Genomic DNA, 27,202 nt, shown 5'->3' on the forward strand with positions numbered 1-27,202 from the left:
AAAAGGGAGAGGAGAGAGAGAAGAAAAGCCTCATAGGGTAAAGCTTTCTTGGACCCAAGTGTTGGCTGCATTCGTCCTAGATAAAGCTGGACCCTGGAGGACTGTAAGAAAGTTACCAAATCAGTCTGGACAGGTACTCTACCACAGGTTTATGAGTTACATAGGACTCTAGAGAGACAGGCTGCAATCCTGACTAAATACCTAATTCCTAATTTGTTGAATCATGATGTTAAGCTACCTACCGTACAGAGTACTATCTTATCACCTGCACTGGCCACACAGATCTCTCCAAGGCTACCTTACGGATCCTTATGGATCCTCATAGATAACAATAGGCACACTTCTTCTTCACCAACTAAATAGAGAACACCAGCCCTTAAACATCGTACGTCAGACATTAAGATTGGGGTTAGTCGTAATGGTCGAGATTAGACACCAGGTTGAGAGAAAAGGCCTGAGTAGTCTCCCAGACTCTTTGCGGACAATTCCTCACTGTGTAAATTGGAACAGCATCCCTCAGCCTTTGCATCTTACTGACTCCCTCTCAAACCCGGGGAAATGAGAGCAGGCCATTCCTATCCAGGTATGGTGTGGTTAGACCCAAGACCGCATCTCCAAATATGGCAGGTCCTTAAAGTGCCAAGCTGGGGTAATTTTGCGCTAATTTCATTGATAACAGTCATGGTACGAAGCAAAGAATGACTGTCAATACAAGTCATGCATACCTTACCTAGATGATTGGAATTAAATAACATTTTTCACAGTTCACAGTGGATGAACAAAAGCTAAAGGAAGGTGAGGACTGAGTAATCATGTGTGTTTGCAGGGAGATAATCATGGCTGAGCCTTCAGATTTGTTATTTGGATTTTCTCTCTTCTTGTGTTATTTTCGCTTCCGACCTTAGGTATGGTCATAATTTATGTCCATGTCGGTGTTATATTATTCTCCGACATCTACTCCGTAATTTCCGCTACTCTAAGGTACTATGTATGAAATGTATGATAATGTATATCTGTAGTACGAGAAATGTTGCTGCTTTACTGCTGCCATCTATCATTGTACCAAATATTTACTGATGAGTCTGTACCTAGTTACCTACCTTAGGTACCTTACGACGGAGTGTACGGACTATGGAACTACCTCACCAATGTTTGATGACTTGGGGGCTGTGGCCCATTGGGGAGGGTGGGGTTGGGGGGTGCCAACAGGCAGAACTTTGGAACGGATCGGTTGCGGACGCTAAGGAAGCCTGGAAGGAGCTAAAGACGCATCTTGCCTCATGATCTGGTATCTAAATTTCCTCCCTGCAGCGCCCCCTGTTCTAGAAGAAAGTGCTAAGAGTAAGGTATCTACTCGCTCTAAGTCTATCACGCAGATAAGATATCCTTGATAGGCATCGGCAATCTGAAGCAGAAAGGAAGGCCAGAGACACAATCCAGGAAAATGATTTGCAATAAGATTACCTCTATTCTTCTAATAATTTCAGATAGCGAAAGAAAGAAAGGTCCTCGGTACCTACTTCATCCACAAGAGCCCAGTCAACCAGATGACCTAGATAAAATCCTTAATTAATACCCGCAAATCCTCAATTATCGAATCACAAGTGCAGAAGTCTACCCTTCCCAAATACTCTTCTTCGAGTCTCCACAGTTAAATCCGAATTCAGTCAAGTCAGTAGGCCGTCTCCGGTCGGGGGTCCTGCTCTTGTGTATTGACTAAGGTAGGTACTAGACTAGGTGACTACTGGCTAGATGCGTTAGTACTTAGTACCCTGTATCCTCTGTACAAATAGGTACTCTCGCATGTACCTAGGTAGTAGTACTGACTGCTCTTCTGGCTACCTCTGCAAGTGATCCAGCCAACATCATATCGGCTTTTACACCAGAAAAATAATTATAGCCAGGCACGTCCTGGGAGCATTCTGATTCCACTGTAGAAATTCGGGGCTATCTAAGTACATGAGCACTTGTCTATTACTACATTACTTGCCGTGAAACGAACTAGGTACGCAGTACCTTAGCTAGGTAGCTAGCTCAGTAACTTGTATTATTACGGTAAGTACGAGCCGAGTACAGACTAAAGTAGGTAGGTAAAGGTATCTGGGTCTGCTCCACTCACGCTGAATTCGGCAACTTCAGCAATGCTTTGTTTCTCAGTCTATCCGCTCTGATGAAGTAAACATTTGTCAATTTACCGGACTGTGGTACAGCTTACAGACTATCTTACTCCGTACAAACTGCAGTAATCTCTTCTACTTCGTAGAAAACTAAGTACTAGTTAGGTAGTGTACCTCGACCCAGGTGAATCGGAAGAGGGAATTGTATCAGAACTACTCCATACTATCTACTGGTTCGGGAGAAGGATTGGGTTTCCGCTCCTCGTTCCCCACGCCAGTTCGGTTCGTTTTCTTACCTGCTGCACATCATCCCATTATTCTTCTAGGTCCTTTTATTGTTCGGGCTGCTTTCAACAAATCCCGTTCAATCCAGATCTCTTAACGTCTTTTTCGCCCTGCTCTCTACTTGCTCTCTTGCGCTTCCGGATCGCTCTTCTCGTCGTCTCTTGTGGACTTGCCGTTTTAAGTCTTCGATCGCCTCCACAAGCACTAAACTAACTACACCACCGCTGCTATTGCTACTGCATTTACTACATATCTACAACTATTTGCAGTAATCTTGCATACTTTTACATTGTTATTAACATCATCATCAAAATCATCGTCATTATTATTATTGCTCATTATTCGTATCATTCTTCCTACTGTTCTCTTCCAACTATACCAGAAATCAACCTTGGAGTTGGAAGCCAAAATACCTCACCTTCCTTAGTCCGGACCTCTCCCATCTTCTTACTCCTGCTTTCCGCTCTCATTGTTCACCTCTTCTTGTCTCCTACTCTCTTTCCTACCCCTCCAGGCGTCTACTTCTATTCTTACGGACTGCTCGATCCACTGCACTATTCCATTTCCATCATCTTCGTTCTCTCCATGTTCGTTTCGCCTTAGGTCTTTCTTGCGTCCTCTGGGCTGGTCACGATCGCCTTTCCTCCCTCTTCCTCCATCCTCTCCCATTTCTACTTCTTTCCTCTTCACGCAACTACCTTGACCGTCTCTCTTTGCGTTGCGTCCTCGAATCTATTGTCTCTTTCGTCGGCGCTGTTCCATCCACTCATACATTGCCCTCACCATGGAGGGTTTCGATACTATGGCAATGCCGTATCTGGCCAGTCCGTTGTCACTGGGCAATATGCAGGGCGCCGACTACCTTAATGCTATGCCTGGTATTGATATACCCGAGCAACGCTCGAATTTCGACTCCGACACGTTCGTTAGGTAAGTCCATCATCGCCTTGCGCTTTCCTGAGGCTCATCTCTCAATTGATCGTTCTGACCAAGCACAATGGAACAGCGGCGAGGATATTCCCTTCACTCAGCACAGTTTGCCGAACACGTTGAAACGTTTCTCTTCGGGGTACGACGATCCCTTCACGGAAATGGTGACCCCATTCGACCCCGCACCCTCCGAACAGCCCCCGGACTCGTCTATTGACCACAATAACAAGTTGCTGAGTTTTTCAATGCCCGCCTATAATTTCACTCTACTTGATTATTCGTTGCGGCGGACATCTTTATCACTGTCGGCTCAGTTACATGGCATGTTCTTTCTCGCAGAATCGCCTTGGACCACATCCCCGACGGAAAACGTACCTCCTCAACAAGGGGCGGAGTTGACTTGCTACCGGCGCAACCTCTTTCAGATCACAGGCTCCGTGACCCTGCCACGTAGTCTACGGTACATCATGACCGAGCAAGGCGACCGTATACCTATTCTCGCGCAAGAACTCTGCGTTTCCGCCACTGAGTCTGTGGAGGGTAATTCGGTCAAAATCATTTCAGTGCCCTGGAAAACGCCCGCTGCGAATGGCAATCAACCGACTGATGATAATAGTGCCGGTAACAGCAATGCGAAGGTTGAAAAAGAACCACCACCAATTCCACTGGACATCATGGCGGGCCAAGATCTGGACACCGACTACGCGACCTTCCCAATTGCTTGGAAACGGCTACAATTCCGTGTTGCGACGGCCAACAACGGACGGAGGAAAGAGCTGCAACAGCATTTCGTCGTCCGACTGAAGGTTGTTGCGACTTTGTCCACTGGCGCCAAAATCCCGATCTGCGAGGTACATTCGGGTCCTGTGATTGTACGAGGTCGTAGTCCGCGCAATTTCCAATCGCGTAAGGACTTACCTCTAAGCGGCAGCGCTGCGGCATCAAGAAAGAGCGCCCAGGCTGCTGCTCTTAACCGCACCCCTACCAGTGATACCGACCACCGGCCCAGTTTGACCCCAGGCAAGGCGAAGTCCGCAGCTAAGAGCACCTCGCCGGACATTTCTCTTCCTCAGTCTGCTATTGCAGCGCAGCGACAGTCATCCCCTGACTGGACTCAAATACCTCACTCATCAGGAGGCGCGCTTTCTTCTACGCCCCTGCCTCAACCGTCAATATATCCTCAGTCCAGTCCGGAATTTTCACGCATGACGGACGGCCAAAGACGGTCGAGTGTTATGGCAGCACCCATCAACCTTTCTTTACTAGATGACGATACTAGTGGCGATGGTGTCAACTTGGTCGATTCAGCCAGGCCGGCCTCCTCATATACCAACGACGTTTCGCACAAGAGTCGCGATATGGGCAGCTCGGCGCCGCCCACCAAAATGCGCAAGCTGTCCCACAGCATGTCCCAGGCGCAGTCACGAAGCACATCAACGTCGCTACCCCTGTTAAACACCGCGGGCCTACAGCAACCCTTCGCATCGTCTCTTCCATTTCCGAATGAGAGTGCTGATCTGTTGTATGAGTATTTCCCTCTGGGCTTGGACGATTGGCAAGCTCCTGTGGACGCAGTCTACCGTCCACATGTGGTGCATCACACGAATATGCCAGAAATGAAATTTGTCGCTGGAAGAGGGAGAAGCAAGCGGTATTTTGCTGCGGAAGATGTCTTTTAAGAAAACCCTTTTATGGGGATTGGGCAGGGTCTCATGCTACTATTCCGCAGAGGTTCTTTGAAAATTTAGCAGCTATACGTCCTATTTCGATCAATCTGCTATCCACTATCTCCTTCAAAGACTCTGCATCCAAAACCCCCGCCTTTCCCCTATCCCCCGGGATCCCTCATCCTTTTTATCTCCTCGCATTCTCCTTCTCCATCGTTCTCTCCTTTTCTGGAGTTATTTATACTGGCACATCTCCTTTCGGACAGAATTAACACGACTAACAGAGTGCGCATTGACAGTCTTATGTACGGGTATGGGCTACACTGCAATTGAAGGGGCAGTTCTGGCGTGAAGGAGTTTACGATGACGGCGGAGTTCTTTTTTTGTCTTCTGTTCCTTTGATCTTTTTTCCCATTGTTTTGAATTACGTACTTATGCTCTTAAGAGTTCATGTGGTTTGGTATGCACATATCTCACAGTGTCATGATGTCATGCTACGACCCTGTCAGCATACGGCAAAAATTGTTGGGATCATATACATGTCCAAGGAGACTGAGATCCATCTTCGACCCGGTCTTATGTGCGTTAGTACCCGAAGCGGATGCCTGGTCCTGAGAATTAGCCCTGGAAAGATGAAGAAGAAATGCACGTAATAGCTCGTGGCAGCTAATAAACAGCATTCACTCGCGTCCATGGAATTCTCTTTTTGGTTTTCTTCGCACTGAATTTATGGCCGTCCTACTTGCCAGCGGTTCCTTAGCTTCTAGTGGCATATCAGGTCTGCAAATGGGTAATGCCTTGTCTTTCAGGGGTCGTTATTTCTCTTCTAGTTCATAGGTAGTGTCATGGACCTTGCTTGACTGTCTAGAGAGCATTCACAATATATGTGAGATGAAATCTTAGCTCTTCGAAGTATAATGCCCTCCAAAACTGGGAGAACCGTGCCCGCACCTCTACACACATAATATGTATATATATGTGGCTGACGTKGTTCTTTACGATATGATGGACAATAGAGATGCCTTGCTGTATGAGTATCATCAAGCGAGCCCTGATTGACTCACGTAAACGGAGTTTTTCAAGTACAGTATTATCATAGATATCCCAGTCCCTCTCCACCAATAGCTTCGAGATCAGCCCTGATCTCCCACTCATGTGCCCCAACCCGGGCAGCAATTTCCATCTTACGTTGTTGTCCCATATCCAGCCATTGATACAGCAGATTCCCATCAAGCATGCCTCTACCTGCCGATCCGTCACTTTCAACAGCTCGGTAAGCTCGAGGATTCAGGCCGCACGGGTGCTCCAAGGAATTCGTCAATTGGGATTGCAAGGCTGATAGCCGGCGATATGACTCTTCGGAAACAGACGTGACAATGCCAACCGAACCACTCTGAGAGGTAATAAGTACTTGCTGGGATACGGTTTGGGAATCAATTTCCATCGAATCTGGGCCAGCCATTGCTTTCTCTGAGGAGACCATCGTACGTGGCAACAGAGTCATTGTTGTGGCAAAGTGACCCATATGAAACTTGCTGCGGGCCAGCAATCGATCACCGTTAGAAGATTTCGGATCTATTCGAAATCAGTGTTTACTTCTCCCCCCAGGCTCTATCGATGTCACCGGGTCTCACCTTCCGGGTCATACTGCAAGACATGAAGGTTGCAATCACTGTCAGCAACCAGAATGAACAGCTTGTCGCAATCAGGAAGAAAATCAGCAGCAACCACTTCAAGATACCCTTGGTCTTTGCCAAAGAGGCTCATCTTGTATGGTTCCTCCTAATCCACCCGTTAGCTTGACTGACCCGCTTGTATGTGTGGGTGTAGGGGATCATACCGAGTAGCCCGCGAACCAAAGCCCTTTGACAGCATCCCCCATTATACACATTCCAGTGCCTTTGAGCTCTTTCACCACGTTGACATAACACTGCATATCCATGAAAGCAACAGGGAGCAAACTGCCATCCTCCTTCAGCCCTCTAACCATGCACTTTTGCCCTTGCGCAGCAATTAGAAATCCTTGACCGCCAATCTGCGATAGCGCAGTCACGGCGCCTTTGACCAACTCCTTGCCTATAAGTTTCAGTTTGCGGTCTGTCTCTGGTTTCTCCGGGTCCGGAACCACTTTGATCACTTCGAAGACGTAAATACAGCCACGAGACGGGATGTCTTCACCCCGCGCAAATGCGGTTCCGACAACAATCATATTCCTGCGCTCGTGAGTGTTCTCGGAAACTTCAAGATCCATATTCTTTACCGCCATTACATATTCAGCGGGACCTAGTGAGTAGCTTCACAAAGAAGAAAGGCGTAAGTACTGGAAAACTGATTTGCAAGTTGGTTTGGGTCCACACCTATCGATAACCGTCCATGTTCTCGGACTTACGACTTTGAGCGAGCATTGGCGAAGCTCAGGGAGGAATGAAATTACTAGACCTGTCAACATGCGCATGCATATTTGTGACGACGAAAGCCATACCTTCGTTTCGCCAGTCCGGGTGTAATTCATCATCCTCAGGCAACTTGAAATCTGCGCTATGACTGGTACCCAATACGTACGTTTCGGAGGATGTAGCATAGACCAAATGATCTACTTGCTCCCCGATATCAATTTTTTTCAACGCCCATGTATAATCGAATAGGGTCTCTGATGGGAACCGACAGATGCGGAGCACGTCCTAGGAATTGGTTCAGCATGTGCAACATGAAGGTGGGGCAGTGGCAAAAACCTTTGAGTCCACATATATGAAGCCTTTGTCAAGCGAAGGGCTGGCTAAGCTGAAAATGCTTAGGGTCCGCACGAATTCTCCTCTCAAACGAAAAACGTGGGGGCAGCTTTTGGCCGTTTTGAGAATGAAGCTTGCAGACGGTCCAGGCATAAAGACGGCACTAAACCCCGAAATATCGGGCAAAATACGCAGTGACCTGGACCTTGATAGCTCCTCGTTGGACTGCATTTCCTTCTCTGAAGTGGTAACCCTTGGCAAACTATGATTAGCTTCTTTGACGAAGCTCAAGCGTGTATGACTTTCCCCCTTGATAGAGGACGCAAATGCCTTATATACCACAAGGTCATCACTTTCAGTGCGTAACTGCCTAGAACATCAGTACGTGGTTCTAACTCAGGGGCCAAGGAAGATGAAGTGAAAGGACCTGGTGGCGTACAATTAGGTGAGGTGAAGGATTCCAGGATTCGCCGAGATCTGCAATAACCGCTTCAGATAAGACCTCCCGCGTAGTAGAGCGCTTGGGAAGCTCAGTTGATAGTATTGGTGGTAAGCAATCAATACCCTCGATAACTGACATGAGTTGCTGATCAGGCAGTCGATAAATCTAACGTTTGTCAGCATTGGCAAACTTGAGGAAGATGCCGTTGTGACTGAAGTCACAATGACTTACGTAAAGTCTGCAATCAATGCTAAGTAGGAAGAGGAACAATTCGCAGAGAGTCCTCTGCTTCGAAGTAGGCCCCGTAGACGAGAAAATCTCAGCTTTGTCCCAATATAAGCAACAAGAGCGCCATTTGCCCGCCCTCGCAGAGTCGTTCAATTCCACCTCATCAAGGTCTCCACTATCATCTGCTTGAAGAAGCATTAACGTTGAATCATCTCGGAGGATAGCTATGTATGGGTCAGCCAGGCTGGCGCTAACAGCCATGCGCTCATCGCTGGTGTCCTCGTCCCAGACCGGATAGATTTGCGCCAAGCCCAAGTCTGTCATTGTTAGTTTCCTTCGATGCTCTTTATTCTTCAGGGCTAAAGGCTCACCAATATCGTAGCTTCGGACCTCGTTCCTCAGGACCTGAACAACTCGCCTTTTGCACGACAGCGTCCCAATTTCTATAGTCACATCGTTGTTTGGATTAAACTCAGGAGCTTTGAAAGGTTTCAAGTCTTGTGTGTCCGCAATGAAAACTTCTGACTGTTCCTTGTCGGAGGCTTCAGGCTTCGACAGTATCACATATTGGCGGTATTCTTGATTAGTTTGCTGCCCATCAGGGACCAACGGTGCACCGCTTCCAAGAGCTATAACTGCTGTCCAAACCCCTTTGACAGATTGAGCGTCAAAAGAAGCAGCGACGTCCGGTTCAATTTCCCGCTTCATCAATACCAACCCACCATTTCTGCCCGAGCCTTGAGCAGCTACTAATTCAAGCTCGGAGGAAGCATTCTCAATGAGGCGACCTGTGTTTTCAACGGTCGAAGCAGGCTTCCCTAGCGTTATATCTCTCAGTGGGCCGATATTAGGCAGTCTGTCGAGTACCTGAAATTTATACATCCCGACTCCAGACTTTTCAGCGGATGGACGACGACCAAGACCTGGCGTTTCAGGCTCTGCAGTATAGAGGTCGTCTTCATAAACGTCCTCTTCACTCTGACTATCGTCTGAGGCTTCTTCACGATCTTCTGCCACATTACTCATTCTTGGACGAGGTTTTCTTGAATTTGAGGACAAGGAGGACCAGCCGAGAAGGACAGAATCTGCATCCTCGCTGCCAAAAAAGACTCTGCCGCTTCCAAGAAAAGCTGAGGATGATGCAGCAGTTTTCATGATAGCACCTCCTGCCTGTGCAGGTAGGGGGCGAAGTGAGATGCCTGACACTGACCTTCCGTCCAATTGGAAATGGACGACCACCATATTCCCCGACGAAGGAACAAGAAGCAGATCCCCGGTGCTGTCAGAAAGATGCTCCACAACGCATCCTTCTAGCCGAAGTGCCAGATCTGACTGATCAACCATGGAGAATGCCGAGACTTGTCTGGCGAACTCATTCACTCCAACCGCATTGGTTTTGCCTGCCTGATCGACGTGCACTAATTCATTGGACCCGATAAGTAACGCGCCTCCAACTGGAGGTGGAAGGGCAACCACCTTGAACAAGTCGCTAGGCAACTTTGGTACCGAAAGTAAAGTTGTGGAAGCTCGCTGTTCCAAATCTAGTGTAAACACAGTGTAAAAGATAGAATCTTTTCTTTCAGGGAGCAAAGCATGTGAAGTAGCAATCTGCGAGTACAGGATGCCGAACGTCGGCTCCCTATATTCATATAAGAACGCAAGACTGACAGGGTGAAGTATAGAGGGGTCCAATGCAGTTAAGGGAAGCACAAAGGACGAAGCATATGGGGTCTGATACGCGGTGCGATCTTTGTCCTTCAAATAATTGCCAGCTTGATCCGATACTTGACTGAAACCATCTTGATGAAGATCGAATTCGTAGTCGTCCATGGCTAGGTCATCTCCTGGTTGATGAAAGGGTAAAATCGCAAGATTCCGAATCCCGTAGTTGAAGACTGCGCATCTACTGCTTGGATCCACACTCAGGATACTGCCACAACTGCTCAGATCGGGTACCCATGGACTACGGGTTAGATCATCCCGCTCATAGTAATGGATTGAAATGGTTGAGATCCCATGACGCTCTGGGTCCCATTCCACCAAGCTAAGTTTGGCATTTCGAAAAGCAAGTAAAAGAGCTTCACCACCGCTCTTAGGATTCAAAATTTTGACCCGACAGACGTCGACTACTGTTCCAGAAAGCGGATATTCTCGCTCCAGGACGAGCTTCGTTGTCTCTAACTGGTCTGGCCGCGCTGACTTACCCTCAATAGATCCACCTCTCGGGTGATGTTGAACCTTGAGCAAAGAGAAGATCTGGAGGATAGAGGTCTTCACCACGACCAGATTATCCGCTGTTGCTGAGATAAATGGAATAGCCAGGGCATGAGTTACCCCGGAAGGGGGTAACAATTCTGTATAGCACTGCATATTTGTGGGGCTGATTGCTATGGCTTTCCCTGCTAGAAACCTTTATCAACCTAAAATAGTCCAGGAAGAATCAAGAAGACTATACATTGCAAACTCAAGGGCAAGAATTGGGATTTAGAATGAATGAAGGGTGTCCATAGGCTGATAATCTATACAACTAAGTCTGCTGTGTTTTGAGTATTTTGCTAACCCTGCGGATCTGACACGTGACCTGTCGGGCTTGTTAATGTTGATGATGTAATTGATAATATCCATGCCCCTGTAGAGTTGTGTACTCAGTACACGATGATGGCTCATCGTTGTTACCACCTTTATCACAATCGCTGATCAAAGAAACCCTGAAATATAGTGTGTTCTTACTCTGCAAAGCCTGTGGACTATCTATTTTGCTAACGCTACCATATATGGCAGCATCGTCACCCTTTAGTTTTTGCTTAGTTGGATTTCTTGAAGGCTTTGCAAAAATGCCACAATGCCTCTTCCACAGATCTCCCTGATTTGGTTTGCGTATCTAATAGTGATAATTGTTTTGATTGCTGTTGCCACGATCTTTATACATGTATATCAGACACCTCGGGATCGATCCTCATTTGTGACATTTATGTGCGTCTTTTCCATTGCCGCTCTGCTTGCGACTGTAATGTTACTACCTGTTGATGTCGCTTTGGTTTCCTCAACGACATCATCCGCTCTGGGTCAGCGAAAAGAGTGGGCCACCCAAGAAGAGGTCGATAAAATTACCTACTCCTTAACAGTTGTCTATTACTCGCTATACTTCCTGGATGCTCTGCTCTGCCTTGTTGGAATCCCTTTTGCCTACTTCTGGCACGAGGAATATGATGAAGTAGCCGTCGAGACGGGCGATCAGACGGCCTGCACGCGGTTTTGGGCTGCTACCAAATACACCCTGGCTTTCATTGCAGTAGTCATTGCGTTAGTCCTTGTTGGCTTCTTCGCTCCTATCTTGGAGAGTCAACCTGGCCACGATCTGGGATATTGGCGAAGATTTTTGATCGAGAACCGTGAGTTTGATCCCTTTTTGGATGACGACTTTCTTCTCAAAACGCTCATGATGTCCTACAGGAGGTGAACATGCTTTTACATTTCTCCTCGGGTTCGTAACAACCATTGGCTCTTGTCTATATGTCTTCTATACACCTTCAGGGCTAGCATTACTTCCGGCGCTCCTTCTCAGAAAACCCCATTCTTTCGCAAACCAAACACTGGTAGGTTCTACAGCCATGCAACTGGATTTCAACCGTGAACGGCAACGCCAATTGGAAGGCCGCTGCGGGGGTAATTCGGCGCTTCTATCTCCAAAAGACCGAAGAGAATTGGACACTTTGGTGCGGGAGGAGAGGACTATCATCCGCCGGCAGCGCTTGATCGAAGGTCGCCAAGAAGAAGACCAACGCTGGCTAGTCACCGTTTACTCCAAACTGACGGCTATCCTCCGTCCATTCAGGCTTCTGGGCGGCTTCTGTCTATTCCTCGTTGGGCTTTCGACCTGGATTTCATTGCTCATGACCGTTATTGATAAATTGACAAATTCGCCTTGCAAGCATCACTGTGGTTACGTACTCAGACGTACCCACTTCAACCCTATCAGTTGGCTTCTCATTCGATCTTCCGTGGTTTTTCCAACTGACTATATCATTTTTGCCCTTATTATCTTCTTATTCTTTTGGAGCTCGGTCGTCGGCGTCGTCGCAGTGGGCATTCGGTTTCTTTGGATACGAATTTTCCAAATTAGGAAAGGTCGCACGTCGCCCCAGGCCATGTTGCTGGCGACAGCCATGCTGACGTTGATAACCCTGGGCTTGAATTACTCGGTTGTCATGATGCTTGCGCCCCAGTACGCGACATTTGGACCGCAAACTTTCTGCGACTTAGCCCCGAGGTCTCCAGAAGGGCAGCCGAATTGCTCAAACCACAGGCATTTGGTCAAGCCATGTTCAGAGAAGGGAGATAGCACAGCTGCAGATAAGACCTGCACGCCCAGCGTCGCAAGCACCATTTTAAACCGGGTGGCGCTGAATTTTCCACTGTTTGGTGCCTTGCTGTTTTGGGCACACTTTCTTTTCCTTGGTATTTGGCAGACCTGTCACAAAGCACTGTTTCTTATGCTGCAAACTTGGAAGCTAATAATTGTGCAAAAATAGGTATCTACTTAGTCATCCTCGTGGCATCTGTCGTCCGGTCGCCGAGACTCGACGAACGCCAGCTGGATGAGGACGCCGAAGAGGCCGAGGAAGAAAGTCTGTTAGCAAGCACCGGAAGAAGTGGCAATCCTACATGAGGGGGCGTCCCAACTCTCCCACAGAGCCCGCTACTTCGAATAATGGAGGTTTATTTTGAAAAAATTATCTTGATTCAAGAGGCGATGACAAGGAAAAGACAGCGGATATGGTGATTTTCGCCAAAGGATTATAGTCTTACTCACGTGATTTATGGTGTTACCACTCGGCTTCCCTCATTATGCTCCCCTTCGTGACAGTCGGTGTTTGCGAGATGCAGTCGTCGAGTTTTCGTATGATAGCTTTCAAGTGGGCAGGTCTAAGCTCCAAGGGAGCCTCTCCGGGTGTGTCCTTCAACTTGGTGAGCCTAAGACTTTGGGGCATTGTTCAGCAGAGCGAGAGCATTTTCGAAAGCCTTCACGACGTCGGCATCTGCATGGCTATGTTAGCACCACTTGGCTGGCGGCAGTTGTTGCAGTTTCGCACAATGTTTTCTCCTATTTTCCAAATCCTCTTCGGAGGTCTGCACATGCTGCGACTGGGTTTTAAATCTAGACATAGGTCAGCTGAACTGTCGGCTGGCTGTATGGGTACAGGCCGAGACCTTTTCAGCGCTCTGCTTTCATCACGAAGAACAGCAGACTGTGACCAGGCCGTAAAAATCTAGAGCAGCAGTGTCAGAGAGATGGGTCATGGCTTAGGAAGGTACAAGGTACCTCAAGAAGCCTCAAAGATCGAGCTCGCAACTCTTCCTCTGCGTCCCCATGTTGTTTCATAATATCTGAGTATATCTGTTGAAGTTTTGCCCAGTGGCATTGTGACAAGTCTTCGGCCAACTGCCGTCTGACTTGTGGAACAACACTATGATGCTCATCCAAACTTTTCTGCTTATCCGGTCTGGATCCATGGTCGCCGTAGTCAATAGATGGTTTGACGTGGGTTCCACCCAGTGAATCCATCTTTCCATGCAGTGCCTTATCACAACACTTCTCTCCGAACGTTGTATAACTAGAGTGAAAGATAGAAGGTCAAAAGTCGAACGGACGATTGTTTGCTTGTAGGATCTAGATTTCAAGCAGCTCGTTTTACCATGCTGTCACTCCTGCCTCAATAACGACGTACTTCAGCATTGAACGGTTCGTGGGGATCACCAGTTCTGCCAGGTAGCAAAGCAGAATGCGTTGCTGCCTGAGGCATCAAATGTCAAGTATTATCATGTGACGTCAACCTTCGAGGACATACCGCGCCTCCAACTTGGCCTGCTACAAGAGTGTTTGACTGCTGGGAGTCATGAAGCATAATTTTTTTGAGACCATACGCATTTCTGATACCTATGAGTTGCCTAGCAGGCAGGTTGGAGATTCATAGACAAACAGGAGGGAGCAAGAATGTGAGCTATCTGCCGACGGCACGATAGCACAATAAACAGTACGTTTGAGATGAATTGTCCTATTTGCTCTCGAGTCTCAACCTCGCGCCTACGCTTTCACTGTCCCACATGTGCCTGTAATCAACTATACACACTACGTATCGATAATGCCAGGGTTCTCCTGGAGAAGGAAACCTTAGGACGGCAGCTCGAGAAAGCACTTCTGCATGAGACATCTCCTACTCTCTCCCATCGTCGCTCTGAAGAATGCTCAACGCAGTTGCCGGATAGGGCGTCCAACCCTCAAAAGGTCTTGCAAATTATAAACGCAAAAGCCGAGTCTTCCATCAGGAGGAAACAGCTTGCCCTTCAGATCCAGCAACTGAAATCTGAGATTAAAGACAGGCAGCTTGGCATTTCTCAGCGGAGGTTGACATTAGCACGACGACGTTCAGATGCCGAGTCTTCAAAGTTTCAGCTGGAAAGTCGCGAGATAGCTATGCTATGTGGTGTCCAGAATACCATCAAAAGAACGGAGCATCTCTGGCATTCCTTGCACAGCAAGACAGCGGAGGCTCGGATCTTTCTTTGCCGGGAGGTTGCGAATCTATACAGCCTAAGACAATGGATAAAGCAGGATGGCAGTGAAACGAAGGAGACATACGTAATTGGCGGTGTTCCTATCATAGATCTCCGAGACCTGAACGGGAAGTCGCAAACCTGCCCCTCCTGGATATGCGAACACGAAATATTAATGCCCAAATAGGTGCCACTTCAGTCCAAATATCGACATCCTTCTCTAATATTGCTCATCTTCTAGTCCTCGTTTCACATTACTTATCTTTGAGGCTTCCGGCGGAGATTACCCTTCCTCATAGAGACCATCCCGCTCCCACGATTCACGCACCTATTGGGTCGTATGCTTCACGGGACTCGATCTTGACAGCCACCTCAACGCAGCCGCATAACCCCCTTTCGTTTACGACACACTCATTAGGCTTTCAGTCTAATCATGATCAACCTCGACCTCTCACTATCGATAGAAATTTACCAAAGCTCGCTAGGGAGGACCCAAAGTCATACGTCCTTTTCCTAGAAGGAGTTACATTGTTGGCCTGGAACGTTTCCTGGCTATGTCGTACGCAAGGACTCAATATCGCATCTGACTCTTGGGAAGATATTTGCGACATTGGGAAGAACATGTGGCAGCTACTTGTTGCTCCTCCGCTAGAAGCGGCAATTCTGATGAGAGCATTTGCTGGTCGAGAAACGCAACCTATGAAGCTCTTAAGAGACCCTCCTAGAACTTCTATCCAAAGGACCATATCGTTCCCCATGATGGGGCATTACTCACATGGCACTGTGCATTCATTCCTAGGTGCTTCAGAAGGCACGGAGTTCGTTAGGACGTGGAGACTGCCAATCCCGCTCAAGGTTGTCGACAAATTAAAATCAATGCTCCTGGGAGAGATGGCGAGCGCGGAATGGGAAGTTCTCGAGGAGAAAGAGTGGAACGATAGCGGACAAAGTTCAGCGAGACCGTCTGCCCAAGGGTCGAGGTCGCAGCCTGGAGACGATATAACGCCAGACAAGAATTACGTCGGTCATATGGCATCAGCAACTGGTATTCCTAATGAATTAGATAGCACCAGCCGTCCACGGGGAAGTAGTGGCTGGACTAAATTGAGAAATCGATAACCTGTTCGTTACTGTATTTGTGAGCCTAATCACTACCCACTCAACGAGTTGCCTTGAATGAGGAGATCTAGAATAGAAAAGGAGCTTGAAGGAAAGCAGTGAAAGCAGTTATTGTTGATGAGGAATGATTTAAAGCTTGCAATATTGTTCACTCACATAGCTCTAAATGCAGACAGACCGAAGCACCATTGAATGAATGCCTTTTCAACCCAAAGAGAAGAAATAAAACCAACGTTAACCAGAAGCATTGGATGATAAGTGAGTTTGCAGCAAACTTGAAGATCTAATGATTGATAAGATAACAAGCATCCACACCCGGATTATCCTTTCACCTTTCACTACTAATCCGAGCGGCGTAATAATTGCTACCTATTCCATACAAAGACAGGTAGGACTTGCTCCTTTCATTTTTGGCTCGCAACTCTCGTCTTATTTATTGGTTTGATAATGATCACTGTTCCTTAGCACACTCATCCTGCTCTTTAGTGTCGCCACTCAAGCTTGGCAATCGAAATACAGAGGCCTGGCTGTCCAAATAGTGTGTCAACCTCACTCTGCCGGGTCATGGCATTGATCAAATCTTAAGAAAGGCTCGGATCAAGATGGGCCAGCTTACGCAATGGCTACAATCTGAGATGGCAGCTTCTGGTAAGTGTTTTCTAACTCATATATTTCATACGCATATCACTTATGGAGCTCATTTGCATTATTAACGATCCTCTGGTCGCTGCAACTTCTGTGTGGTAACAATTTTCATCAACTAACACTCTGTCTTTGTTACAGCCCTCAATCGAAGTAGCCCTCAACTCTCAGACTTACCTGATTCCGTCCTCCGGGCGGAGCTTATTCGGAGGAGCGAAATTCGGGGATCGACCAGCGATCGAGTAGCATGTGGTTCGAAGGAGAAAGGCGCTTACAACACCCAAATACATGTGCTGGCATTGTTCCTTATTCTGGTTTTGAGCACATTAGGTATAGTTTACATCTGGGAACATTTGGTACTGTCTCAATTATGCTGATCATATATTAGCATGTTCGTTTCCAGTTCTCGCACGTCGATTTCCACGGCTACCGATACCGCGCCACTTCCTTTTCATCTCCAGGCACTTTGGAACGGGGGTCTTGATTGCCACAGCTTTCGTTCACTTGTTACCCACGGCATTTGTCTCTCTTACGGATCCTTGCCTTCCTCGGTTTTGGTCGGAGACCTATCGTGCAATGGCTGGATTTGTAGCCATGATATCGGTTTTTGTGGTTGTCGTCGTAGAGATGTTTTTCGCTACGAAAGGTGCTGGTCATGTTCATGGCAGTGAGTATGATCATTTAATTGGCAGCGTTGGACGGGGGTCTAGCGAGTCTATTCGTGATGACGCAAATTATCTGAGGCTTGGCCGTCATCACTCGACAGAGAACCTGCGCCTTGATCTCATTGAAGCGAATAGCTACCCGGATGGAGCGCAGGAGCACTCCAGTTCATTGCCCCGGGTGTCAACAGATCGTGTCGAACAAGGACGGTCTAAGAAAATGAACCCTTACAGTGGAAGCGGTGACACTGGCTTTGGAGACATCGATTCTCTAGACAATCACAGTGATTCTCAAGCCTCTGACTCGCAGCCTCGCTATCTGCAATCCCAACGACGTGATATGGATCAAAAACCGAGTCCTGTCTTACCAATGCAAAGCCCGCAGCGCCAGTTGCTGCAATGTCTTCTCCTCGAGGCTGGTATCCTCTTCCACAGTATCTTTATCGGCATGGCGCTCAGTGTCGCCACGGGGACGTCATTTATTGTCCTTCTTGTGGCTATCTGCTTTCACCAAACTTTCGAAGGTTTCGCCCTTGGATCGCGTATTGCATCTTTGATACCAGACCTTTTTTCACCGTCGTCGCCGAAGCCATGGCTTATGTCGCTTGCGTACGGAACTACAACACCTGTTGGACAAGCTATCGGCCTAGTTTTGCACAACCTCTACGACCCTGCAAGCACCACGGGTCTACTCATGGTTGGCATCACCAATGCAATCAGCAGCGGGTTATTACTTTTCGCAGGACTTGTAGAACTTTTAGCGGAGGACTTTCTAAGTGAGTCTAGCTATGCGACACTAAGGGGTCGGCGGCGTGTTGAGGCCTGTATAGCCGTCGCGAGCGGGGCTTTGCTGATGGCGTTCGTTGGAGCCTTTGCCTAGATTTTATTCAGAATCTGTATCATATCTTTTTTTGTAGATATTGATTGATATACGGAGTAGACTGGGTACAGCTGCTAGCCGTCATGTGTGAAACATTCCGTAGACTTGGTTTCTACATTTTCGTATAGCTGTCTCTAGCTTTATGTAAATGTCCAAGAGGCTCGAGTCAAATGTTCTCTAAACATAAATGCAGGCGTCAGAACCGAGGGCTTCTTGTGAATTGTTTAAGATACTCATCATGCTACTTTTCGTCAAAAAGGAGCTCATATTGGGTAAAAGCACGCATGCCTTGACACGATTAATTGAGGGATCACACTCCACCCAAAGATGGCGTGAACTATATCACTCTAAGCTCAGGTATAATCAGCACAACTAGTCTACTGGACATTTCTAGTCATTTTTTGAACAATCATGGCATACGTATATTCCGGCACAGAGAGCAGTGACAGAAGTTGATCGTTCATGAGCTCGGGGATATCAACACTTTCAGGCAAACAATCCTAGGACCACAGATCATGTGCACGCTATGATATATGCAGTTGACACACATGGACATGGTCAGAATCCATCTAAAGTAGCTCGACCACCAGAGCACTAGCCCCACCGCCACCGTTACAGATGCCAGCACAGCCAAATTTTCCTTTCTTGGCCTTCAAGACACCGAGCAAGGTGGTTAGAATACGGGCACCACTAGCACCGATAGGGTGACCGATAGCGACTGCTCCACCATGAAGGTTAACCTTATCCTCAGAAATGCCAAGTAGCTTCATGTTGGCGAGAGCAACAACGCTGAAAGCCTCGTTGATTTCGAAAGCATCAATGGCATCCTGGCTCACCCCTGCGTGTTTGAGCGCTTTCGGAATTGCGAGAGCTGGAGCAGTCGTGAATTTGCTGGGTTGTTGGGCAGCGTCTCCCCATCCAAGGATCTTCGCAACCGGCTTCAAATTGAGCTCCTTCAACTTAGCCTCTGAAACAAGGACAACGGCAGCAGCGCCATCGTTGAGAGGAGAAGAATTAGGCGCCGTCACTGTTCCAGAACCAGGTATAAACGCAGGCTTGATGGCTCGAAGTTTCTCCGGGTTGAGCTACGGACTCAATGATCAGTCTGACAGAAACGCAACGCGTCGGATGGAAGTGCTCACATTCTTCGGTTCTTCGTCTTGCGTTACAGTCACACCTGGTTTTCCCCTAAATCCAGGAAGCTGGATAGTGGCAATCTCTTCGTCGAAAAGACCAGCCTTCTGGGCCGCCTGAGCTTTTTCATAGGTGCGGATAGCATAATCATCCTGTTGTTCCCTGCTAAAACCATGATCTTGGGCACACTCCTCCGCTTGTAGTCCCATGAGCTCCTGCTTGCCCGCGTCAGTCAAGCCGTCCTTCATGATGCCATCCACCAGACTCTGATGGCCGTATTTGGCACCAGTACGCAGATTTGGGAGATAGTGCGGTGCGTTCGACATCGATTCGGCACCGCCAGCCACAACAACATCGGCATTTCCGGTCATGATAGTCTGTGCACCAAGGATGACCGCCTTCAACCCGGACGCGCAAACCTTGTTGACAGTGGTACAAACGGTCGACTCTTCAAGTCCAGCACCAAGCGCACACTGCCTAGCAGGATTCTGTCCGACACTATAAAATGATATTAATAGCCGCTTTTGTTAGACTCAGAACGCTCACAGGACTCAGCTCACTTTGCAGAAATGACATTACCGAAGAAGACCTCCTGGACGTCCGAAGGCTTAAGTCCGTCAACTTTGGCAAGAGCAGCTGTTTTCTATCGTTAGAAAGATCGAACCCATTAGGCGTACTTTTTCGAAAAGTAGCTATGAACTTATAACATACCCTTGATGGCATGGGAACCAAGCTGTGGGGCAGTCAAGCTTGAGAGCGAACTATGCCGATGAGACAAACGTCAACCTCATTCTTCAGGTGAAACAAATCACAAACTATGAAGTCCTACCCCAAGAAAGATCCCACCGGAGTTCGGGCGGAGGAAACAATATAGACAGCTGGAAGAGAAGACATGGTCGTTTGTCCTTCAGACTTTCTCAGTAGCAAAAGAGTTCGATCCAAGCTGTGAAGAGGGCACCGCGGCAATAACAATTCGCTGGGTGTCAGCCTTGAGATCTTTCCTCCGAAATCTAGACCAAATTATAGATAATGTCTCCAAACGATGCCAGATGAAGAATCGGGCGAATCCAGAGTGGGGGTTGTAGGAAAATATAAGCACAGAGGTCTACCTCCCTTTCGATCAGAGCGGGGGGCGGACATTAGCGTGTGGTAACTCAAAAGGGCCAAGCCCGAGCCACTCGGCGAGTACCCAATTCGGACCTTCCGAAGTTTGAGACAACCTTTTTTGGATTGAGCAAAGGCATCCGCTCCAACGTTTGGAGCCAGATCTGTTCAGCTTCAGAATTTAATCGCGCAATGGAGGATCTATATGATGAGTATGTCATATGGAATTAAAGATTTATACAAATAGAACTCAACTAACCTGGCTCTAGGTTCGGCAATTACATTGGAGAGCCTGCAGACTCTGACGAGGAAAACCAAGATGAAGATCTCAAGCCGCAGGCATTTGCTTTTGACGAAGCATTTGGGGAGGAAGAAGATGAAAACCAGAATGCAGATCAATTGATGGAGGTTGACGGTGTGTCGCATTTTTCGAAGCATTACTACCTCACTCGTTCTGACTTTGTATGCAGAGGGCCCCTCGAATGCGGTCGTCCTACATGAAGACAAACAATATTATCCTAGTGCAAAGCAAGTCTACGGTGAAGAGGTTGAAACCTTAGTCCAAGAGGAGGATTCGCAGCCACTTTCGCAACCCATAATCGCTCCCGTTCAGCAGAAGAAGTTTTCGATTGAGGAGGCCGAGCTGCCACCCGTTCATTTCTCGCGAGAGTTTATGACAGACTTGCTCAGTTTTCCTAATCAAATAAGGAACATCGCGCTTGTTGGCCATCTTCATCATGGGAAAACAGCGTTTATGGACATGCTTGTGACGCAGACGCATGATCTGACAGAGCGTCTAGAGAAGCGAGCAGGCAAGCGGAAAGAGGAACAGCTCCGCTATACCGATATTCACTTCTTAGAGCGAGAGCGGGGTCTCTCTATAAAGTCAGCACCTATGACTTTAGTACTCCAGAACACCAAAGGAAAATCTCATCTTTTCAATATTATTGATACTCCCGGCCATGTGAACTTCGTGGACGAGGTTGCCACATCGTCTCGGCTCGTCGACGGAATCGTGCTGGTTGTGGATGTTGTCGAAGGCGTGCAAGCGAATACGGAACAGATCATTAAGCACGCCGTGCTGGAAGGTCTTCCCATAACGATGGTCGTGAACAAGATGGACCGGCTGATTTTGGAGTTGAAGATTCCGCCGAATGATGCTTATTTCAAGTTGAAGCACGTGGTCGAAGAGGTAAACACTATTATCGAGAGGATTCTGCCCGGACAAGGGGAAAGGTATCGGCTGAGCCCTGAAAAGGGTAATGTCGCCTTTGCATGTGCCTCTATGGAGTGGTGTTTTACCCTACAGTCTTTTGCCAAAATGTATGCCGAAACTTATCCCCAAGTCGAAACGTCTGACTTTGCTTTACGTCTTTGGGGGGATATTTTCTTCAACCCAGGAAGCCGAAAGTTCACTCGGAAAGGAGTGGAAGAGAATTCCAAGCGGACCTTCGTTCAATTCGTCCTGGAGCCTATTTATAAACTCTACTCTCACACCATAAGTGAAAGCCCAGATGACCTGAAAGAAACGCTTGCGGGTGTGGGTATCAACTTGAAACCGTCGCAGCTCAAGTCAGATGCAAGGGTGCTACTCAACATGGTCTGCAATGATTTCTTTGGTCCTGCGACTGGTTTTGTGGACATGATCGTACAGCATATTCCCTCCCCAGTAGAAGGAGCCCAAAGAACACTCGACAGGTACTATACCGGCCACCTTGATACGAAAGTCGCGGCTGCCATGGCAGCCTGTGACCCCGACGGGCCGCTTGTCGTCCATGTCACAAAGCTCTTTACCAGCACAGATGCTACCAAGTTCCATGCGTTTGGGAGAGTCATGAGCGGGACGGCGCGCCCTGGTCAGCCGGTCCGCGTGTTGGGCGAGGGCTATACACCTGAGGATGAGGAAGACATGGTCACAGCGACTATATCGGATACATGGATTGCTGAGACCTGCTATAGCATCCCGACCAGTGGTGTTCCTGCGGGAAACTTCGTTCTGTTAGGTGGTGTGGACAATTCCATCGTTAAGACTGCCACAATCGTCCCCTTGAGGCTGGAAGATGACGAAGAAGCATACATCTTCAGACCTATTCGGCACATGACACAGTCTGTCTTCAAGGTTGCTGTTGAGCCAGTTAACCCTTCAGAACTTCCCAAAATGCTCGACGGATTGCGCAAGATTAATAAGAGCTACCCCCTCATCTCAACGAAAGTAGAAGAGTCCGGTGAGCATGTGGTCTTGGGAACAGGAGAACTTTACATGGATTGCGTGCTCCACGATCTTCGAAGACTTTATTCGGAGATGGAGATCAAGGTGTCCGACCCTGTCACTCGTTTCTGCGAAACTGTCGTTGAGACTTCGGCTATCATGTGCTATTCTATCACCCCAAATAAGAAAAATAAGATTACCATGGTTGCGGAGCCTTTGGATGACGGGATTGCCGAAGACATCGAGAGTGGCAGGGTCAGTATCAAAGATCCAATCCGCAAGGTAGCGAGGTTCTTTGAAGACAAATATGATTGGGACAAACTCGCAGCTAGAAGTATCTGGGCTTTCGGCCCTGATGAGATGGGACCCAATATTCTACAAGACGACACCCTACCGTCGCAAGTGGACAAGAAACTACTTGGAAATGTCAGGGATTCTATCACACAAGGTTTCAGCTGGGGCACGCGGGAAGGCCCTCTTTGCGAGGAACGTAAGTCTTCTTTTTCTTTTTTAATTTTACTCGGTCCTTCTTTCCGATCTCCCACCTCCTCTCTCCTCCCCTTCAAACTTCCTCTTCTCCCCTCTCGAAATCCGTGTTTTCTTCCTGTGGAGCCACTCCCTATATTTTCAACACATGACCATACATGAAGACTAATTTGGAGCAGCAATACGAAACGCAAAGTTCAGGCTCACAGATGTATCTCTTGCTGATCAGGCCATTTACAGGGGAGGTGGCCAGATAATCCCTACGGCTCGGCGTGCCGTTTACTCCTCCTTCCTCATGGCGTCACCTCGCTTGATGGAACCCATATATTCTTGCACCATGACAGGGCCTGCGGATGCTGTGGCTTCGGTATACACAGTGCTCTCACGCAGAAGGGGTCATGTTCTGTCAGACGGGCCAATTGCTGGGACACCGCTGTATACGGTGCAAGGCTTAATTCCGGTTATTGACTCTTTCGGGTTCGAAACGGATCTCAGAATTCATACTCAAGGTCAAGCTGCGGTCAGTCTTGTGTTCGACCGATGGAGTGTCGTTCCAGGCGATCCGCTGGACCGCGAAGTCAAGACAAAGCCACTCGAGATGGCGCCCGCGATGGCCACAGCGAGAGATTTTGTATTGAAAACAAGGAGACGGAAAGGTTTGGCAGAAGATGTGACAGTGAGTAAATTTCTGGAACCGGAGCTCTGGAAAGGCCTGAAGGAAAGTGGCGTTTTGGATTCGTGATGGGCCCGTTCCCTGCTCAAACCCAATGAGAAAGGCATACCAAAAGTATCGATCTATTATGTAGACGTAATGTCGAATATTTGAAACAACGTATTGTCGAGTCAAAGAATAGGCCTGCGAACGCCACAATCTGGCGACTCTGCGTTTGAAACCTGAACTGGACACGCAGCTAACTTCTGGTTACTGGCATGTTTCCAGCATCTTGGCGATAACACCCATCAACGTTCCGTTTTCGAGTGCAGCTGCCACTCTTTCCTTATCACCAAGTTGCTTGTTAACTTCATCGGCAGTACTATGTGTTCCCTCCTTGATTCGCACGTCCACACGGAACCTGGGCGGAAGTGACTGCTCGAGCCGCACACGTACACCGAGACCGATAACGGTAGCCAGGCTACAGTGTGTGATTGTGGGGGTTATGAGGACTGTGACAGTGCGAAGAGGAGATCCGGGTACATGGGGAAGAGATGGCTTGATCATAATATCTGCGAGTGAGACAACAGCTAGTGAACCCAGCGAAATTGGATGCTCCGGGTCAGATATGGTTGAGACGAGGTCTAAGAAATGATTAGACATACATTCATGAGTTAGTTCTTCTGAGTGCAGCCAAGTCGGGACCAAGCAAAAAGAAACCATTCACTTCTTACCAAAAATCTCTTGTTCGTCTATGGGCTCATCTGACATGTCATTATCATCTTCGGAGTCTGGGTGTGAAATCAGGGAGAAGGAATCCCCCGACTGMCCAAGCGACTGAAGAGTGGAACTGAAAATATCAGTTCCATAAGCATAGGGCTTCTGCGGCGCCTTGGGTAGCCGAGTTGGCAGATCAGCGGCATTCAGGATTATCGGATTCGAGTTCTGCATTTCAGAGGCCATTTTGTATTGGCAAGCCTGAGACTCGCCGGTTTCGTAGCGTTGAGAGAATATGCTGAACTGTCAGCATTTATTACAGACGAGTGGGGGGAGGCAATATTTTATGTAGTCTAGGCATGCTTCAACCAAAAGTTAGGTAGGTGCCAAGTTTCACCCCACCAAGTAGTTGGTTAGATAAGAGCCAGCAACTGCGCGGCAATGTCTACCACACCGAAGTAGATATCTACTAACTACTAGTCTACCAGTTACACAGGGACCCTTGTTCAGATCAGAACCGTGAGACCAATGAATCGGTAGACTCTGCACAAGGATTATACTGTTCTGGTTACTCTGGACCTTGGTTGTAGTGTGCAAAAAGACATACAATACATATACTGACGACTGATCATCAGGTCATCTTCCAGAGGATGCTGAATCCATTAAAGAGCGTCTTGTAGATGCTTCTTCAATAGATTCATATTACTGTTGAAATCTTCTTTCACGTATTCTAGTGGTTGTTTTCAAACCGATATGATGGCTATCTAGCCTTTGCTGCGAGAGGATCATCTCGACGTATGTTTAGATAGATCCTCCCGGTCTGTTGGGGCAAAACCTGAGCATGGCCCCGAGATGCCTCGACCTTACTTTGAGAGAAACAAGAGTAGAAATCAATGGACGGTACTCAACCTTATCAAAGCAGCGCGGATTTCAAGGTGCCTAATATCCACCTTAGGTATTACTACTATCATACCTACAGAGGTGTTTTTGAAAAAATTGGTATGAGATTTCTATTACTACTCCGTACTGAGCACTAAATCTGCCCTTATCGGAATAATCAGCATTACCATTACCCCCTCAATACCTTAATCTCTCGGGTACCTAGACTTGAATCACTCAATAGGCTCTTTTCCGCCCGCCCACATCTCTGCTGCACCCTCCACTCCAAATAACGGATGATCATTTGACCAATTTCTCTACTAGACTGAAGGTACCTATAGGGTATCTACCTTAGCATCTGTCTACCTTCTGAGTTCTGCTTCTGGGACCTGGTTCGTATGCAGCACCCCGCAGAACATCGATAACCCCAGAAATATTTAGTGTGCGTGTCCAAGAGGTAGTAGCTGAAGTTCAAGCGCAGGCAAGTAGCAGAGTTGTCCTTTCATCATCTACCTAATACTCCAGAGTACCCTATCAATATCCCCATGTGGAAATTCGCACTGTCGCCGATCCCCTAGTCTCATCCTTCGATCCGTATCTCACTGCCCCTCGTTACCTGAATTCTATTCTGCAACCCCCTGTGGCTTTTGTGTTTCTTGGCCGCTTGCCTGTATTGATTAGCCGTTGATCCCGACCTTGACCTTTGCTGCTTTGAAACCTGTCCGCTTTGGAAGACCATCTTCAATTGGGCGCGATGTCTTAAGTCAGGCTCGTGCACCTCCTTTGTCATCTATTATCAAGGAATCCTCGATGATACGCTGAAGGTTTTGGACGACGATGCAAGCTGAGTAGGCCCATGCCATCGTGTTCCCGCTCCGTCTTTCATTGAACGGCCTGACTTCGTACATCTCTCTACTCTCCTTCAAGGAACAATCTCAGCATCAGCTATCTGGTTAGTCGCCACAAGATTCCTCCTGCCCAGTCCATCGGCGTATCCTGGCATATGCCTTGCGCCATTGAAGTCCCACGAGCCTCAAATTATTCCTTGACCTTTTTCTTTTGGTACAAGAAGGCAATGGTTTTGTTTCATCAGTTGATACAAACTTGTAACTGCGATCTTGCACCTTTATCCTTTCGCCTTTCACAAATTCCTTCCAGTTGAACAATGACTAATGACCAAATGAGGGCACCTGCAGTGCAAATCTAAGCTACTGTCATACCATTCTCTACCACGTCAGCGCCTTAATGTCCGCAATTATTTCCTCAAGCTCTGATGGTACTGTACCAGATAAGGAGAAAGAAGTTTTATCATTTCCTTAGACCTTGCAACGCGTCCCGCAATCCGGAGAATAGCAGATCAATCGCCTGGCATAATTGTTGAGGAGCCGTCGCCTCCGCACACTCAGGACAACACATCGGCGACAGTTTATACCTAATTGCGGCGAATTTGCGGCGTCCACTATATCGATACAGGCTTTTGGAGATACGGGAAAGAGCTCATTTTACGGTTCTCGGCCAGATGGTCACTGATTCCGATCGTGAGTCTGTTTCATCCGGGCCGAATGGTTCGTTCAGGTCATGTTTTTGCTGACGTGCTCTCGTAGTGCGCTAGTCGGTTCCTGGCTATATCAATTCCCTCGTTCTACATACGATACGCATGGTCCAAGCGATTTTATATCGAATGTGACTGTGGAACTTCACCACACTAGCCATACTCTTCCATTACTACAGTCTCACCTGCCGAAGCTGGGGCCTTTGGTGATTC

General features: G+C 47.8%; 7 protein-coding genes across 7 annotated transcripts; 4 read left to right on the forward strand and 3 right to left on the reverse strand.

Moving 5' to 3' along the window:
- Positions 1 to 3,186: 3,186 nt before the first annotated feature.
- Positions 3,187 to 5,011, forward strand: Asppvi_009747 (NDT80/PhoG-like DNA-binding family protein; the record flags this gene model as incomplete). Its single annotated transcript, XM_043305595.1, has 2 exons — positions 3,187 to 3,332; positions 3,409 to 5,011. 2 exons carry the CDS (start codon positions 3,187 to 3,189, stop codon positions 5,009 to 5,011), a joined length of 1,749 nt encoding a protein of 582 aa, XP_043161530.1.
- Positions 5,012 to 6,092: 1,081 nt separating this feature from the next.
- Asppvi_009748 (cleavage/polyadenylation factor CFT1) lies at positions 6,093 to 10,768 on the reverse strand (the record flags this gene model as incomplete). Its single annotated transcript, XM_043305596.1, has 9 exons — positions 6,093 to 6,574; positions 6,634 to 6,781; positions 6,840 to 7,293; positions 7,357 to 7,432; positions 7,482 to 7,680; positions 7,732 to 8,094; positions 8,168 to 8,335; positions 8,402 to 8,715; positions 8,770 to 10,768. 9 exons carry the CDS (start codon positions 10,766 to 10,768, stop codon positions 6,093 to 6,095), a joined length of 4,203 nt encoding a protein of 1,400 aa, XP_043161531.1.
- Positions 10,769 to 11,408: 640 nt separating this feature from the next.
- On the forward strand, positions 11,409 to 13,067 carry Asppvi_009749 (putative LMBR1 domain protein; the record flags this gene model as incomplete). Its single annotated transcript, XM_043305597.1, has 3 exons — positions 11,409 to 11,790; positions 11,852 to 12,856; positions 12,931 to 13,067. The coding sequence occupies 3 exons, from the start codon at positions 11,409 to 11,411 to the stop codon at positions 13,065 to 13,067; spliced, it is 1,524 nt and encodes a 507-aa protein (XP_043161532.1).
- Positions 13,068 to 16,674: 3,607 nt separating this feature from the next.
- Asppvi_009750 (putative ZIP family zinc transporter) lies at positions 16,675 to 18,256 on the forward strand (the record flags this gene model as incomplete). Its single annotated transcript, XM_043305598.1, has 3 exons — positions 16,675 to 16,720; positions 16,856 to 17,044; positions 17,103 to 18,256. The coding sequence occupies 3 exons, from the start codon at positions 16,675 to 16,677 to the stop codon at positions 18,254 to 18,256; spliced, it is 1,389 nt and encodes a 462-aa protein (XP_043161533.1).
- A 569-nt stretch (positions 18,257 to 18,825) lies between these two features.
- On the reverse strand, positions 18,826 to 20,284 carry erg10B (acetyl-CoA C-acetyltransferase; the record flags this gene model as incomplete). The annotated part of the gene is made up of 5 exons (XM_043305599.1): positions 18,826 to 19,341; positions 19,399 to 19,888; positions 19,951 to 20,026; positions 20,102 to 20,151; positions 20,220 to 20,284. 5 exons carry the CDS (start codon positions 20,282 to 20,284, stop codon positions 18,826 to 18,828), a joined length of 1,197 nt encoding a protein of 398 aa, XP_043161534.1.
- Positions 20,285 to 20,686: 402 nt separating this feature from the next.
- On the forward strand, positions 20,687 to 23,931 carry Asppvi_009752 (116 kDa U5 small nuclear ribonucleoprotein component; the record flags this gene model as incomplete). Its single annotated transcript, XM_043305600.1, has 4 exons — positions 20,687 to 20,706; positions 20,764 to 20,909; positions 20,965 to 23,193; positions 23,369 to 23,931. The coding sequence occupies 4 exons, from the start codon at positions 20,687 to 20,689 to the stop codon at positions 23,929 to 23,931; spliced, it is 2,958 nt and encodes a 985-aa protein (XP_043161535.1).
- Positions 23,932 to 24,111: 180 nt separating this feature from the next.
- Positions 24,112 to 24,804, reverse strand: Asppvi_009753 (iron-sulfur cluster assembly protein CIA2; the record flags this gene model as incomplete). The annotated part of the gene is made up of 2 exons (XM_043305601.1): positions 24,112 to 24,485; positions 24,576 to 24,804. 2 exons carry the CDS (start codon positions 24,802 to 24,804, stop codon positions 24,112 to 24,114), a joined length of 603 nt encoding a protein of 200 aa, XP_043161536.1.
- Positions 24,805 to 27,202: the final 2,398 nt, after the last annotated feature.

This window comes from Aspergillus pseudoviridinutans (genome assembly GCF_018340605.1).
Source record: "Aspergillus pseudoviridinutans IFM 55266 DNA, scaffold_7, whole genome shotgun sequence".
NCBI classification, from domain to species: domain Eukaryota; kingdom Fungi; phylum Ascomycota; class Eurotiomycetes; order Eurotiales; family Aspergillaceae; genus Aspergillus; species Aspergillus pseudoviridinutans.